At 44.2% G+C, this 14,024-nt stretch overlaps 1 protein-coding gene across 2 annotated transcripts in view; it reads right to left on the bottom strand.

Moving 5' to 3' along the window:
* myripb (myosin VIIA and Rab interacting protein b) overlaps window positions 1-14,024 on the bottom strand; it is a 73,385-nt gene that overhangs the window by 21,254 nt on the left and 38,107 nt on the right. For both annotated transcript variants that reach the window (XM_078096565.1, XM_078096566.1), the window contains exon 4: window positions 1,710-1,846. In XM_078096565.1, the coding sequence (XP_077952691.1) occupies window positions 1,710-1,846 (137 nt within the window). The remainder of the gene's footprint in view (window positions 1-1,709; window positions 1,847-14,024) is intronic.

The raw sequence follows: 14,024 nt of genomic DNA, 5'->3' as shown, positions 1-14,024 counted from the left end.
GAGTTATGACTCTAGCAGAGCTTCCAAGCTGCATAACAAAGACTCTCTTTTTTCGGAGCAAAGTAAATCAAGCGAGATGCTGCAACATTACTGTTTTAATGAGCAATATCTTTATCTAATAGATTCTTTGCAATGTAGTGCTGATTTACTTGCCACAGTAAAATGTCATTAAATTCTGTTAAATTGAAATCATAGATGTCTTGTCTGACATGTCTGTCCAGTTATATTCTGCAAAAGAGGTTTTAAAAGGCACTTTTTAAATAAATAAATCTAAACCCAATCATATTTCAGATCACAGTATGTCCATAATCATATGGCATGTCAGCTGGCCAGTTAGTGGGAGCGGCTTTTGTGAGTATTTGAGAATTGGAAGCAGTTTAATCTGTTGGGCTCATGCGAGCTGGGAGACCAGCAGCCGTGTTGCTTAATCCTTCCTCGTCCATCCCAGATGATGTAAGAGAGGAGAGGAGAGTCCAATTCTGTCATGTTAGTAAAACCGAGTAAACAAAATGAAAATGTTGATCTGAATTTAGCCAATAACGTATTTAGTTCCTTTAATTTTGGCTTTATTGCACTGCAGACTATAACTCAGAGTGTAACTATAAAAACACCTTATTCAATGATTATCTTTACCTTACTTTCTCAGTGGCTTTTATCACTTGACCATTTTATTAACTTCTGCAACATCTTCCCTTTCAATTATATTATTATTCACGTGTTGTGTTTTCCTGTTTTCCAATGCTGCCTGCTTAGAAAAGTTCATTCTTGGGCCAACACGGACGCGAAACGAACATACAAATGTTATTAGGATAAATACTTGTAATCTGACGAGCGTATTTTTAGATTTCCAGAGAGCCAAATCTATCAACTTTATCCCATAAAAACATGACAGATTTCACGAGCTGTTTGCAAAAAGTTGCGCTCATGCTGTATTCCTTAACATCCCCTCATCTCAACCTCCTCCACTTCTGAACCTGACCCCCAATCTGACCTGATGTGCCCCCTCCGCGCTCCCTCCATCCATTTAATCCCATGTAACCGGGCTTTGACATAATGCCCCGTAGTCCGCAGCAGAGGCAGACCGATCGCGTTACAGTCGGGTCAAAACAATGTTATCTGGAGCTCGGGAGGCCTGATGAAAAGCTGCCCTGCTGCCCTGCTGCCGCCCTCCTCATGAACAATTCGCTAAGGGCGTTAAAGTGGCCCGAGGGCCCGAGCGGGGCTTAACTGGCGGGACATCACTGTCACCGTCATCACTGACACACACACACACACACACACCTGCACACACACACACACGCATACCGGCGGCGCCATCCTCTCAAATCCAAGATCACAGGAGTGTGTTCTCGACTAAACCGCGGCCGTGGGAGACTGCGGTTTCCTCACGTAAATGTCATTAGGATTAAATTGCAAGGATAAAGAGAGGTACAAACACCAGTTTCCCCTTAACAAAAGGCCACCATGAACATAACCGAGATATGGGTTTGTATGTACCACGAACCATGTGCCCCAAATCGCTTCGAGGAAGTTACAATACGTCTCTGGCCAAAACTGGCGCTTCACACAACGTGACACAACATTGCACGGGGACAGAAGGCTGCTCTTAAATCAAAAGGATGCACACGATCACGATTGAAAGATGGAGAAAGAACAGCAAAAAGAATCATGCATGGCTGATTAGAAGGTAAGGGAGAGGATGACGTTACCTGGGAGGTCAGAGAGCGCTCCTCTCTCTATAATGTGCTTTCTATACAGGGTCTTCAAAACCTTGGCGCTGCCGAACCTCTTGAAGCGACTCTTCACGTTGTTGTAATACCATTCAAGAGACTGTGTCCTCAAAACCCTGCAAGAGAGAAGGGAGGAGGGGAGGAGGGAAGAAAGAAAACGTGATTTTAAGTCAAAACGAACAGATTGCAAAGAGACGGGCGGGAATCTGATCTCATTTTAATAACACCAGGATTAAAACTGTGACTTCAAGCCAGACTTCTATTAAAATCTGGTTATGTTGGGTGTCTTTCATTATTAAAGTAAAGATAAGACCAGACCGTTTAAATTAATAGAGAAGGAGATTTTAAGAATAAAAGTAAAGTAAGAATAAAGGTAAATCGGAAATGGAGGTTTTGTATAATTATTTGTTATGGTTTGTGTTTGAGTACAATATTTAAATCTCTCTTAGATTTGAAACAAATCCTTTATTGAGTTCTCTCTCTCTCTGTGTGTGTGTGTGTGTGGAGGCTGTATTAAATATATGAAAAGTCTTTTTTTTAATACATAGGTTTTCAGATGTGAGGTCATGATATTTTCCAGGCTTTTCCTCATTCCACGTACAACGGCTGGTTGGCCTCCCAGTCAGACCTCAGGACACAGCAGACGATTATGTAATCAGTAATTCTAAACGCAGAGGGTTATGAAAAGCCCTCTGAAAAGCGCTCTCCCTCTGCGCCGGCGTTGCGCCGGATTGCGTGAATCTCGGCCAACTTTGCGTTTAATCCCGCGGTGCCTCCTGCTCTGCTTCTGCTTTTTTTCACACCACCGTCTCACACACAAAGGAGAGGCAAAACAAACAACACATGGACAGATTTACTGGGTAAAGAGACAAAACCACACACAATTTATGTACGCGCTATTCATTCCCATGTACACAGTTTGCTCTCACTTCTTTTTAAAAGATGCTTTGAACGTCAACACGTTTTTTTTTTTAATGATCCGCTACTTTATTGATGAGAGAAACCTTTGAGAGGTAGGAGTGTGTGTATCATCTGTGTGTATCATCATGGACATTTTGTGCACCAAAACTAAAAGCCTCTTCACAACCACGTCAGTTAGCACCACCCGTTTGAACCGTCCCTCCGTTACGATGAGCACGGACACTGTGGTTTACGTTAAAGTTAATCCCACATGCAAGTTGGTGCTTGTGTTCAATGTAAAATGAAGAGGGTGAAAATAGCCGAGCTAATGAAGGGATCCCGATGGCCCCTGAGGCAGCATGGGCTGCTACACCGAATTCCACCTGCCCCCCTCGCTCCCTCCCGCCATGCTTCTCAACCTCCCTCCTTCGTCCCCTCTCTTCCTCTTTTCTCAGTGGATTTATTCCCCCTCTGCCTCCATCAGCTGGGCTGCTCAATGGAGCTTGTCAGCTTCTTCATTTCATGCCGCGGGTCATCCCAGTCTAGTTATTCTAATGGTGGTGGCCGAGCTCCAGTGAAGAGGGCTCTGTGCCTTCTTCTCCCTCTGGGCCAGAGGGAGAAGAAGGCACAGGAATGCATCTAGAAAGAGCGAGTCCAAGCGGATGGGAGGCAGAAATACAAACAGATTCCACCTGCGGTGTGAAACGAGCCGGAGCCACAAGGAGCGATGGTTGGACTGCAGAGAGGTTTACGCCTCCCTTCCCGAAGAATACTCCACATCTTTGGTTCACGCTGCAGAGAATGTTTGAGCCGTTTTTAACTTATACGTGTTTGGTTTTAATGTGGATTAAATGGAACTCAATGCAATCCTTGCGTTTTGTGCAGCAGTGTAAAGTGTCCAGAGAAATGTTTATTTTAGCATATTAAATTAAAAGTAAATGCAAATGTCAGCTCAAGCATCTGCTCCCCTTCTATGCCAGCTACAAAAACTTGAAAATAGCCCAGCTTTTCCTTTTCAGAGAAGAGGGATTTAGGCCAGTGGGAGAGGCGTCTTCGATGAATGAAGCATGACATTGCTTCCCTGATCCGATGTGAAAACGATACAAAGGACGGGAGGAGGAGAGTGTAGTGGATAAGCAAAGGCTTTCAAGCAAGAGCCGCACTGCTGCGTGAGCTTTCGCAAGGCACATTTCATAATGAGGCCGGGAGATTCCCTGATGCTCGACTGTGCCATGAATAAGTGAGAAGGATTCCTGTCGATGGTCTCCTGCCGCTGGGTTTACCCTCGCTCCATCATCACGTTGCCTCAGCCTGACCCCTGAAACCTCCTTCCTCCTTCCTCATCCTCTACTCTTTTCTCCATACGTCACCAGATCAATTTGCACATTTAATATGGGTCTAAATAAAATATAGAAGACATTATGTAGATGTGGAATAAAAAGTATCTGGCTTTGCAGAGTTTCCACCTCCCCTGGCAAAGGAAAGCATTAGCATAATTGACTTTCCAAGCCTTCTAATGAATTAGTTCAGCTTCTGTTGAGGCTGCTGTAGAGAGGGGAGCTGAGGGAGAAGAAAGACGAATGGGGTTGACTTTAACAGAACATTAAATAGAGTCTTTTGAAGACTTGCAGTGACTGTTGCTATTAGAAGAAAACAAGACAAAGTGTCATTGTTCTCAGCTCTAAGTGCCTGATGTTCAGGAAGCAAACGCCTGCGAGTTGCGGAGTCTTTAAAAAAAAAAGAAACTGAAGGAGGAAGGATTTGTCATGAGAAATGTTTTTTTTTATGTGGGATTTGAATGTTAATATCTGTTCACATTCATCAGAATAAGAATTATTGGGACTCTAGACATAACACTAACTAACATTACCACCATTTGGATCAAGATTCCCTCATTCACCCTCACTCAGCGGTTAACTGCTGAAAAGCACATGAGATTTTCAGTAAACCTGGAGACAGACATTCTAACCTGTTGGTAGAATTAGAAACAGCATCAGTTTAGCAACGGGCAGGAAAACAACTCTCGCAGCCGTGGTCCTGTACGTAACCTTTGCAGGAAGCGGCTGGAATGCTGATCACCTGCTTGCACCTCTGTGATTGACATTCAGACAGACAGAAAAGGGTTGAATATTAAAAAACACCTCATCCTGCATACTTTTTTGTGTCTCTTCTCTTTTACCACCATTTACTGTATACCTTCTCGTCGTGTATGTGACACATGCAAATGGTGCACGGCGTTGGTTTAGATGACTTAAAATAAGACAAGTGGTTTTCATTTGAGAGAGGCCGTGTGCTCTTATGGCCATACGTTCTACTTATGGCCATAGACGTACGTTCTACGCGTTTCTATTTTTCCATTTTAACCCAAGAGGCTGGAAAACTCGACTGGAGACACTTTTGCATGACACACAGCGGTTTAAGTTGGCACCCTTGCATTTCTGTAACACTTGCACAGCACTTGACCTGGGCGGCTGCCGCTGCATTCAGCATCGCTTACCTGTGGCTTTAAAAAGTCTAAATGTAGGAGCATCACAGCTGCAGGAAACGGTGAGGCAATTTACTCCTCCGCCATTCCCTCCTCCTCCAGCTGGCTTCTTTCCTGACCCAAAGTGACCCAAAGCTGTCAACTACTCTCCCCCTCTCGCTCCATCTTCTTCTCCCCCCATTTCTCCCCACCTGTGCAGCAGCCGGCTGTTTCTTCATAAGTCCACCACACAGGGTGTATTCACTCTTTGTCCATAGGTCTAAAGTGGTCAGTCTGAATTAACAAGCCGCAATTTCTATTGTGTTACTCTCTACAGAACATAATATAATTGTATTTGAGTGTCATTTTAGCAGCGAGGTCTGTTCAAATAGATATCGCATGTAGGTCTCTTTGAAACACCCCACAGTCCAAATCACGCTCTCAATGAAATGAGATGTTGCACCAGGAGGTTTTCCCAATCTGCAGTTTATTTAAATATACCCCTGATTTGCTGTATATAGAGCACACGGCAAAGTGAGAAAATCCGCTCTCCGCCTCCTGCTTCTGCCCAGTCAGAGCACCACATGGGATTTTAAGGGGAGCGCGCAGAGAGGCAAAGCTCTGCAGCAGCCCAGCAATGTGGAAAATCTACCGACAGAATATAGACTGCGGTTACGCTTTCCACCACTCAAGCCTCGCCCAAGCTGGCTATTCTGTGCAGATAAGGAAAACTGCTACTCCCTGCATCCTTTATCCAAGGAATCACGCAGAGACACTATGATAACGAAATGAAATCTCGTGCAAATTTCTCTAAACAAAATGAATTTGTTAAATGTCTTCTACAAATGAAATCTATAAAGCCCACGATGGTAATTAAATCTCTTAAGTCAGGTGGCCTCACTGACGTTTTGCAGGTTTTATCCTCTTAACACCTCGTACAGGGAAAAAAGAATAGGCTGAAATAACAGGATTTAGGAGATTACACAAATGTGCAGGAAAGCTTTTTTAAGGATTATTAATATTTTTCTTGCACCACATACAGGCTGGCAGGCGTCCCTAAAAGTAAGCATGTTGCTGTTGCATTCACACGGTTATCACAGCATCAGCCATCTGAACTGGCAGGCGTCAGCTATAGATACACTCTGTCGAATATGAGAGCATTGGATTGGAGTCCTAAAAGTCAGTAACGTGATTTAAACCCCAGACATTGTCCACAAATCCCTTTGAAAAAAGCAAAAAAAAAATTGCAGCATTAGAATTGCATCTTGATGCTGCCAGAGTCCAATGTGCTGAAGTGTCACTATTATCAGCCTGTTAGGGAGCAGAGGAAACCAGCCCGACAGCACCAGACTACACGTGCTGCTGTCACCTGTGAGACTGAGGAGAGGAGCAACGGAGGGGAAGGAGCGGCCAGAGGGGGGGAAGTGATGTACAATCAAAGGAGGAGGGAATGGCACAATGAGCGCGCTAAGAAAAAAGATCATTGCTTTGACTGCATCATGGAGGCATATGGGGGCATTTATTACATGGGATCTATTTTTAGGTATCTCTTTTCAAAGTAGAGTCACCATTGTTGTAGTACATTACAATACAATACACAATCAATGTTTAGTGGGGAATAAGGGGAAGCAGGTAGCCCATATTTAGCGGTCCTCTGTAAAGTGTTTGAGTTGAATGTTTGCGTGCGTGCGTCTGATAAGCCTCAGAGGAAAAGGGCACTATGGGTACGGGACGGCTTACAGAAGCTCCCAACATTAATCATCTACCATACAATCTATGAAACAAGGATATTATTAATTATCATAATTTTTATGATAAAGAATTTAATTTAAAAAGCTCCAACCAGCATTTTACATTCGAGTTTGTGCTCATGTATTTATTTTTTCTTCTTTAAATTCCCCCTGTGTTTCAGGGACCTCAGGCCACATCCTCCACTCTCCTAAGTGAATTTCTTTAGAGGAAACGCAGCCGAAAAACAGGCCGATAAAGTCAGCCAGTTCACTGCACATCCACCAATTAGGGCGCCTTGACTGGCGTGCTTCTCAAACAAGCCTGTGGCTGCCCTCATCCCGGGAGCAGCTCCCCATCAAGTCAGTCGCACAACACCAACCAAAAAAACAGAAATTGCCGGGAACCTTTTCTCACAACATCTCTGTCTTCGTTGGCTAGTCTCACTGTATATCTGCCGTCTGACGTTCTGAATGCACCCCCCCCCCCCCCCCTCAACTCCCTGCAAATTGATGTTGAGAATGCAAATATGCAGGGAAAGCATATGTGATTTCTTTTTGAATAACTGGAGGAAAACAACAGCTGGAAAAAAAGTCTCTCATGTACGTTTTGAGAATATACAGTATTTGCAACAAACAAAAGTACAGTTGAAAGACTGCGCCTCGTCTCCTAACGGATGGGATTCTGCCACCGCCTCGATCCTCTTTTGCCATTTCAGCGTGAAACTTTTTCTCTGCTTCAAGTCGCTGCTAATGGGCTAATCTCTTTTGTTCCCTCAAAAGCTCACCGAGCTCCAGTCTCAAGCTCCGTTCATTCCCACCTCAAAGACTTGTGGTGGTCTTGTCTTTGGTCCCCGTCTCACATCTGGTGGAGAGCTCAAGAAGCTTCTCCTCCTGGGCAGGCGCTGCTCCGACACCCTGGAGGTGAGCCTCCGTCACCTCCACCCGGGTGCCTGCAGCCTAACTGACTGGCCTCCAGCTGCTCGGCCCGCTTATTGGAGCCACAGGCTGGCAGGTTCAGCTTGAAGGTCATGGTTCAGCCATAATTTGTCTCTCGCTATCGGCGTTCTGACTTCTCTCTCTCTCTCTCTCTCTCTCTCTCTCTCTCACAAAGTGGTGAATGCTGCTGGTGTAAAAGTGTTGAAGCGCTTCCTTCATGATGAGTTACGGGTCTTTAGTTTTTCTATCAGCGGTCATGAAGCTTCCTTGAAATTTGTGAGCAAATTGAGTTGTTTATTCACGTGGGCACATCTAAGTTTTACACTTTCCCGCCGCTCCCTGACATCATTTGAAAGAGAAACAGACAGCTTGAAAACTGCAACAATCCCTGTGACCTTTTTTTTGATACCATTTAAATTGGCTGCATTCAAATGTTGGGGAACCAGTGAGGGATAATGTCTTCGTCGCTTCATTGGCATCTTTGGCATTGGCAGGTTATCGCACTGCTCGGATATTTTCTTACTACCGCCATCTGACCTTTGACATCACGTCTTCTTCGGGGCAGTTTTTGTCAGGCTGCAGGCCAACGCGACCCCGACTTGAGCCACACACACACACACACACACACACGCACGCGCGTTGGTAAAGAGCGAACAACGCTCGGCCGGCTCAGTCTGGTACACGGGGCGTGGGAGACGGATGGCGATGAATCATTGATGCTCGGCACACGGATGACAAACAAACCCACAAGCGCACACACACCACACGCGGCAGATGTATGCACATACTCAGTCAGATACACACATTCAACTTCTCTCTCTCACACACACATCCGTCCTTTCCCCATTTACAGCGGGGTGTTTTTTCTCTGTGCCATCCCTGATTTTGCTGTGACAAAGACGGATGGGGGATCGAGAGGGGAATGGCTCTGCAAAGGAAGAGGATAAATCTCCTTCTGCCTTTTACTTCGGTCTGAAATAACATTGATAGCTACTTTTGGCATTTGTTTTTTCCATCTTGGACATTTGTAACCATGCCTTTTTTTTTTACTTATCTGTCACATCTCTCAGTCTTTTCATCCGATCAAAAACCCGGTATCTATCTTATAATATCTGGCAAGATTGTTCACAGCAGCAAAGAGTCTTTGACATTCAGGAGAAAAATGTGACACACTTTTAAAAGGTCAGCAACAGTGTGTGCTTGAAGTGATTCCGTCGAATTGGTTTCTATGATGGTGTTATAAATCAAAAGAATTTAAAGGGCTGCTGTTTGTGCTTGATGTAAATGAAGCATGTCGGACTGTAACACTGTGGTCATGCACGGTCAGGTCCCGTATAGTCAGACTGGAGATCTCATGAGAACTGCATGTCGCAGAAGGGCGATGGTGTGAAGTAGGAGCGAGGGTAACAGATTGCATACGAAGATGGACGCCATAGAGACAGAATACAGCGCCATTCGTCAACCGACCGCCCCTGTGACAGTCACATCTAACCGGCGTGACTTACAGTGCGGCTCACAAACCCACCGAGGTGTGAGCGGACACATTTTTGGTCTTAAAGCTACTTTCCCATGGGGACGGTTTATCATTCAACACTATTAAATGTAAAATATGTGGGTAGTAATGAGAGCTGTGCAGAGATCACGTTGGGTTACGTGTCGCGTGGAATGCATGATTCACACAGCTGCATTGCTGCCCTGCTTATTTGATCATTCAAAAAAAAAAAATTGCCCTCTCCCTTTATTGTCATGATGCACACACACAGGCGTCCATTGCTCTGCAGGCCAGAGGGCCGCTGCATTATTAATGCCGCCACACTGAGTAATTGAAGCCATGAAGCCACGGATATGCAGGTTGGAAGGTGGAGGCGTATAGACGTGCCTCTCTTTTTGCAGTTACTGAAAATGTTTTTTCAGACATTTAAGCATCGTTGGCTTAATCTGGGACAGAAATGGCCTCTGGTTGTTTATTGCTCCATTCAGACTTTTTTTAGAAAAGGCCACAACATCTACCTGACATTTGGCGCCGGATGGACAAGACAAGGCAGTGGAAGTGACACGTAAATGAAAATGTCTTCTGTTGTCTGACAAGCTATATAACTGATAGATAATTCAACTTAACTAATGACCATCGTTGAGGGAAACTTGCCCTCCATTTTCTCCATCAAATAAATCATTTATTATACAATTCTGTTGCTTTGTTTTTTTGTTCACCAGTGCACAAGGACAGAATAACTAAATCACGGACTCATCTTGCCAAGATCAAAATGTCCCCAGCGACCCAACAGCCTATTTGCAGTGTTTGTTGCTTTGCACATTGCTAATGCATTTATGTTGACCACAATCAGCTCAGACTATGATGCATTGTTGTACAACGTCTGACCCAGTTGGATTGCAGTTGTGACTTTGATTTGTGTGATTGTATCGATACAACATAACAGGAAACTTACAACATGCACTTCACAATGCGTACGCAATGAATTCATATACTGTATTTGTGTTGTTGTATATGTTTATGGAGTTTAGATATGTAACAGGGATATAAAGGTCTGGACACGGTAAACACTATTCTGATGATCGACAGGTGGCGGTCACATGCCACACGGTATGCTTCAATCCAGCAACAAAGCCCGGCGAGAAGGACTAGCAAACATAAATGTAAACAATACTCAATTTAATACAGACTTCAAGAAGGTTTCTGTGTGGTGCAGAACACAACTGGACGTTAATTTATGTGGCAGAGCTTAAGATGTCCCCTTACTGTGACTGCTGCACTCGCACGAATGTTGAAAATGTAAACGCCGGAAAGCTAATCGTAAGGATAGGCATTGCAATGTAGCAAGCTGCAGGGAGGAACGTAAGTGATGGATGCTGTTAAATCAGTCTTCAAGGAGGAAACATAAAGGATGTAAATATGGACAGTGAAGGAAGCCAAACAACAAACAGCACTTGACTGCTGCCATAGAGCCTCAACACCATTCCCCCGAACATCCACAGCAAATGCAGCATGAGGGCGACGTGCTCTGTGCGTGCCATGTGGAGGTGTCGATAAAGGGATTAGCGTGCACGATGAGCTTCCCAAAATATGCGTTTGGTCGGCACTTCTCTCTCTTATTTGTGCATTTGTGTTTTCATCTGTCTTTGTGTTTGTTTCATTCCGTCGTCGTGCTCTTCCTGCTTCCTGATACTACGTGTCCCTGCGTCTGTAGATGTTTGAAGATGCTTTTTGCAGCCGTCCCTTTGCCCTACATGTTGTGTTGCATGCATGCAAATATTTGCCCGCAGGTTTGTGAGGCAGTGACAGCGGGGGGGGGGGGGGGGGGATTTCCTCTCCTGCAGGTACAAGCAATCAAATTTTTTACCATTAGTGCATCAACAACAGACTTAGAGCTAGTTGGGGAAACACACTCCCTCACGCTGGTTGGCAGGCTGGGAAAACGCGTTTGCTGCAACCAATTTGCCCGAGATGTGCATGTTCCACAAAGCGTCGAAGTAAACAGAAGCAGAGTGTGAAGATGTGTGTCCTGCGGCTGTTTGGTGGCGTGAAAAATGATCCCAGCTCAAGACGAGTGCAGAGGAAAGAGGGGAGTAGAGATACGGAATGAGAGAGCGGGAGAGGGAAAAAACGTTGACGGGTGAGAGAGGGAGGGGCCGAAAGAAATACAGGGAGACCTTCATTCAAAATGCATGAATCTAATACAGAACCTGCATGGCACACTTCAAACACCAGCCAGTTTCATTCACACACAAACAAATAGTCGGATATGTAAGCATCCAGCGCACATAGGGAATCAGAGCATCCCATCAAGCAAATATTCCTACAACGACATGAAAGAAAGTACCACAGGACCAGATAGATTAGCCTTTTTTGCCTTAATTCTGATGCCGGGTCTGCTCTTGTGAGCTGCCCTGCAGGGTGTACAGACAGCGCCTGTGTGTGTGTGTCTGTGTGTGTCAGCTGGAAATGTGTGCATGTCTGCTTGCAGCTTTGATAGTTCTCCCATTGGCAGCCTTGGTATGAACGAATGCTTTGATCCCTTTTAAATCAAACTGCATCACACGAGTTCCTGTGCTGCTGCTCTGAACAAATAGCCCAAAAGAAAGACAAAGAGAGAGAGAGAGAGAGAGAGACACACACACACACACAGACAGAGAGAGAGATCCCTTTTGTTTTCCAGTAGTTTTGGTTGCTCTGAGCCACTCTGTGTTTCAAGAGTATATATACGGTTTCCTGTGGTCTTTTAACTGCCAGCGGGCTAATAATACTGAACAGTAGGGTATTCCTTTTTTAGAAAGGGGGTTATTGTAAAATCATTTTGAATATTATGCTTTATTTACCAACAATTTTCAATATGAAGTCTACAATTATAAACAAATGTTATTTTCTTTATTATTATCTGCAGAAAACAGATGGTTCTATAACAAATGTATAGAAATAGTGAATTATCTTAAGCTACCAAAATAAAATGGCCCGATTATATGAAATATAGAATGACTAAGGCCCAGAAAACATGTTCCCTGATGCCCTCGGAGCTGGCCACAGGGGAAAGCCAGCAGCAACCTGCCAGTCCCAGAAGGTACACACCTCATAACGTCCAATGATTTTAAACAAATGAGATCAAACAGCTCTTCTCGCTCGGGTGGGAAATCCTGACTCAACAAGGTGAGCTGAGTGCAGTCCGCTCTGCAGCGAAGCACCGCCAAGCCTCATTTAAAACGCTGAAAAAATGGGGGAGGAGGGCCAATGAGACACAGATCGGGAGCAACGCACAGCGATTGATATGCAGAGCAATAAGGGTGTGTACATTCACACCACCTAAAGTCCCTCAGAAATCCCACAGGGTGGGGAAAGTGGGTCTACATTAGCATATTCTGCTAATTGTTATTCATTGACATGAGACCTATTTCCCAGTACATTAAGTCCATGCTTCAAAAGCTCTACTTACATACTTGATTAAACTGCATGACAACAACTATTGTTAAACAAACTTCAAGCGCTTATTTTCAGCCTTGAAATTATGAATCTAATGATGATGATTTACTAATTTTCCATTTCTTACAAATGGTCTTCTCGCACATTAATTTCAAATATCTTGTGTGGTCGATATTTGCTTAAAAAGGCCTCTTTAATTTGATGACATTCAGATTAAATTCTTTCCAATGCATTTGTTTGTGTTTTTTTAGGATTTATTCTGGTAGCGTGCAGAAAGAACACTTAGTAGGTAGTCCTCATAGATTAACATGAGTAATGGGACGGCCTCTGGTCCCATCATCATTCCTGACCTGCTGATGAGTAACGGCCAATCCAACGCGCTCCAAATGCAGTTTCGACCCACGACTTCGCCACAACGTGTTATGATTATGAGTATTTGTTGTGCTGCAGTTTTGAGTAATGAAAAATCGATACGAAAAATCGTATAAAAAAAACAAGCCACAGTTGCTACAGAGTTCCCCTTTCTCAACAACTCGTAAACTTTCTACATTTCATCATGAGCTGGATGCTGATTCTGCTAACTTTGGAAAGCATTACTTATTGCTTGAATAATATAACTATTTTTATTATTATTATTAAAAGCATAAAAATGCCAAAAACCAAATCGTATTCACTTCAATCAAAGGTGGCTCTTGTAGGCGAGGAACGGGCAATAAGTATTAAAATCCTGCAGTGCAAATATCTCATCCCTTTTATGCCACAAAGCGTTCACTGTGGCAGGAGATCAGACAGTGTGATCCCCGGAGGGAGAGACGACGACGCAACATCGTTAAAGAAAAAGAGCGAGGGGCAAAGTTAGGGGAGGGGAGGAAAGATTACTATTTATCCAGCACTTAAGAAGACGTTTTCATCATTTCATGCCAAATTCACAGAAAGATACGAAGGCAAAGAGGACAAAGTGTGATCTAAACATGAAGTGAAATCTCAATCAGAAAGCAGAGATCCACTTCATCTGCCAATTATGCAGCTCACATCCTCTTCTGCCAGCTTGCAGCCGACCCTTTGAGACAGGACTGGCTGCGCCTCCCACGATGGAGATGTTCCTGATTGATCACATCTGCAGAACCAGGAAGGGAGGATTCAAAGGGAATAGAGATTCAATGCAGGCATGCAAATTTCTATTCCACTAAACCAGTGTGCAGCGGTTACTGAAATACACACGCTTTCCTTCTTAAAAATGTAAATGGATTAAAAGTCATGACCTCAGAAGAACTGATTGAAACACAGACTTAACTTCTTTACCGGCAGCAATGCGCCAGAGCAACCGTGATCTG

The sequence above is a fragment of the Gasterosteus aculeatus genome, chromosome 21 (genome assembly GCF_964276395.1).
Source record: "Gasterosteus aculeatus chromosome 21, fGasAcu3.hap1.1, whole genome shotgun sequence".
Taxonomy (NCBI): domain Eukaryota; kingdom Metazoa; phylum Chordata; class Actinopteri; order Perciformes; family Gasterosteidae; genus Gasterosteus; species Gasterosteus aculeatus.
The sequence above is the reverse complement of the archived record's forward strand: the minus strand, read 5'-3'. Positions and strand labels throughout refer to the sequence as shown.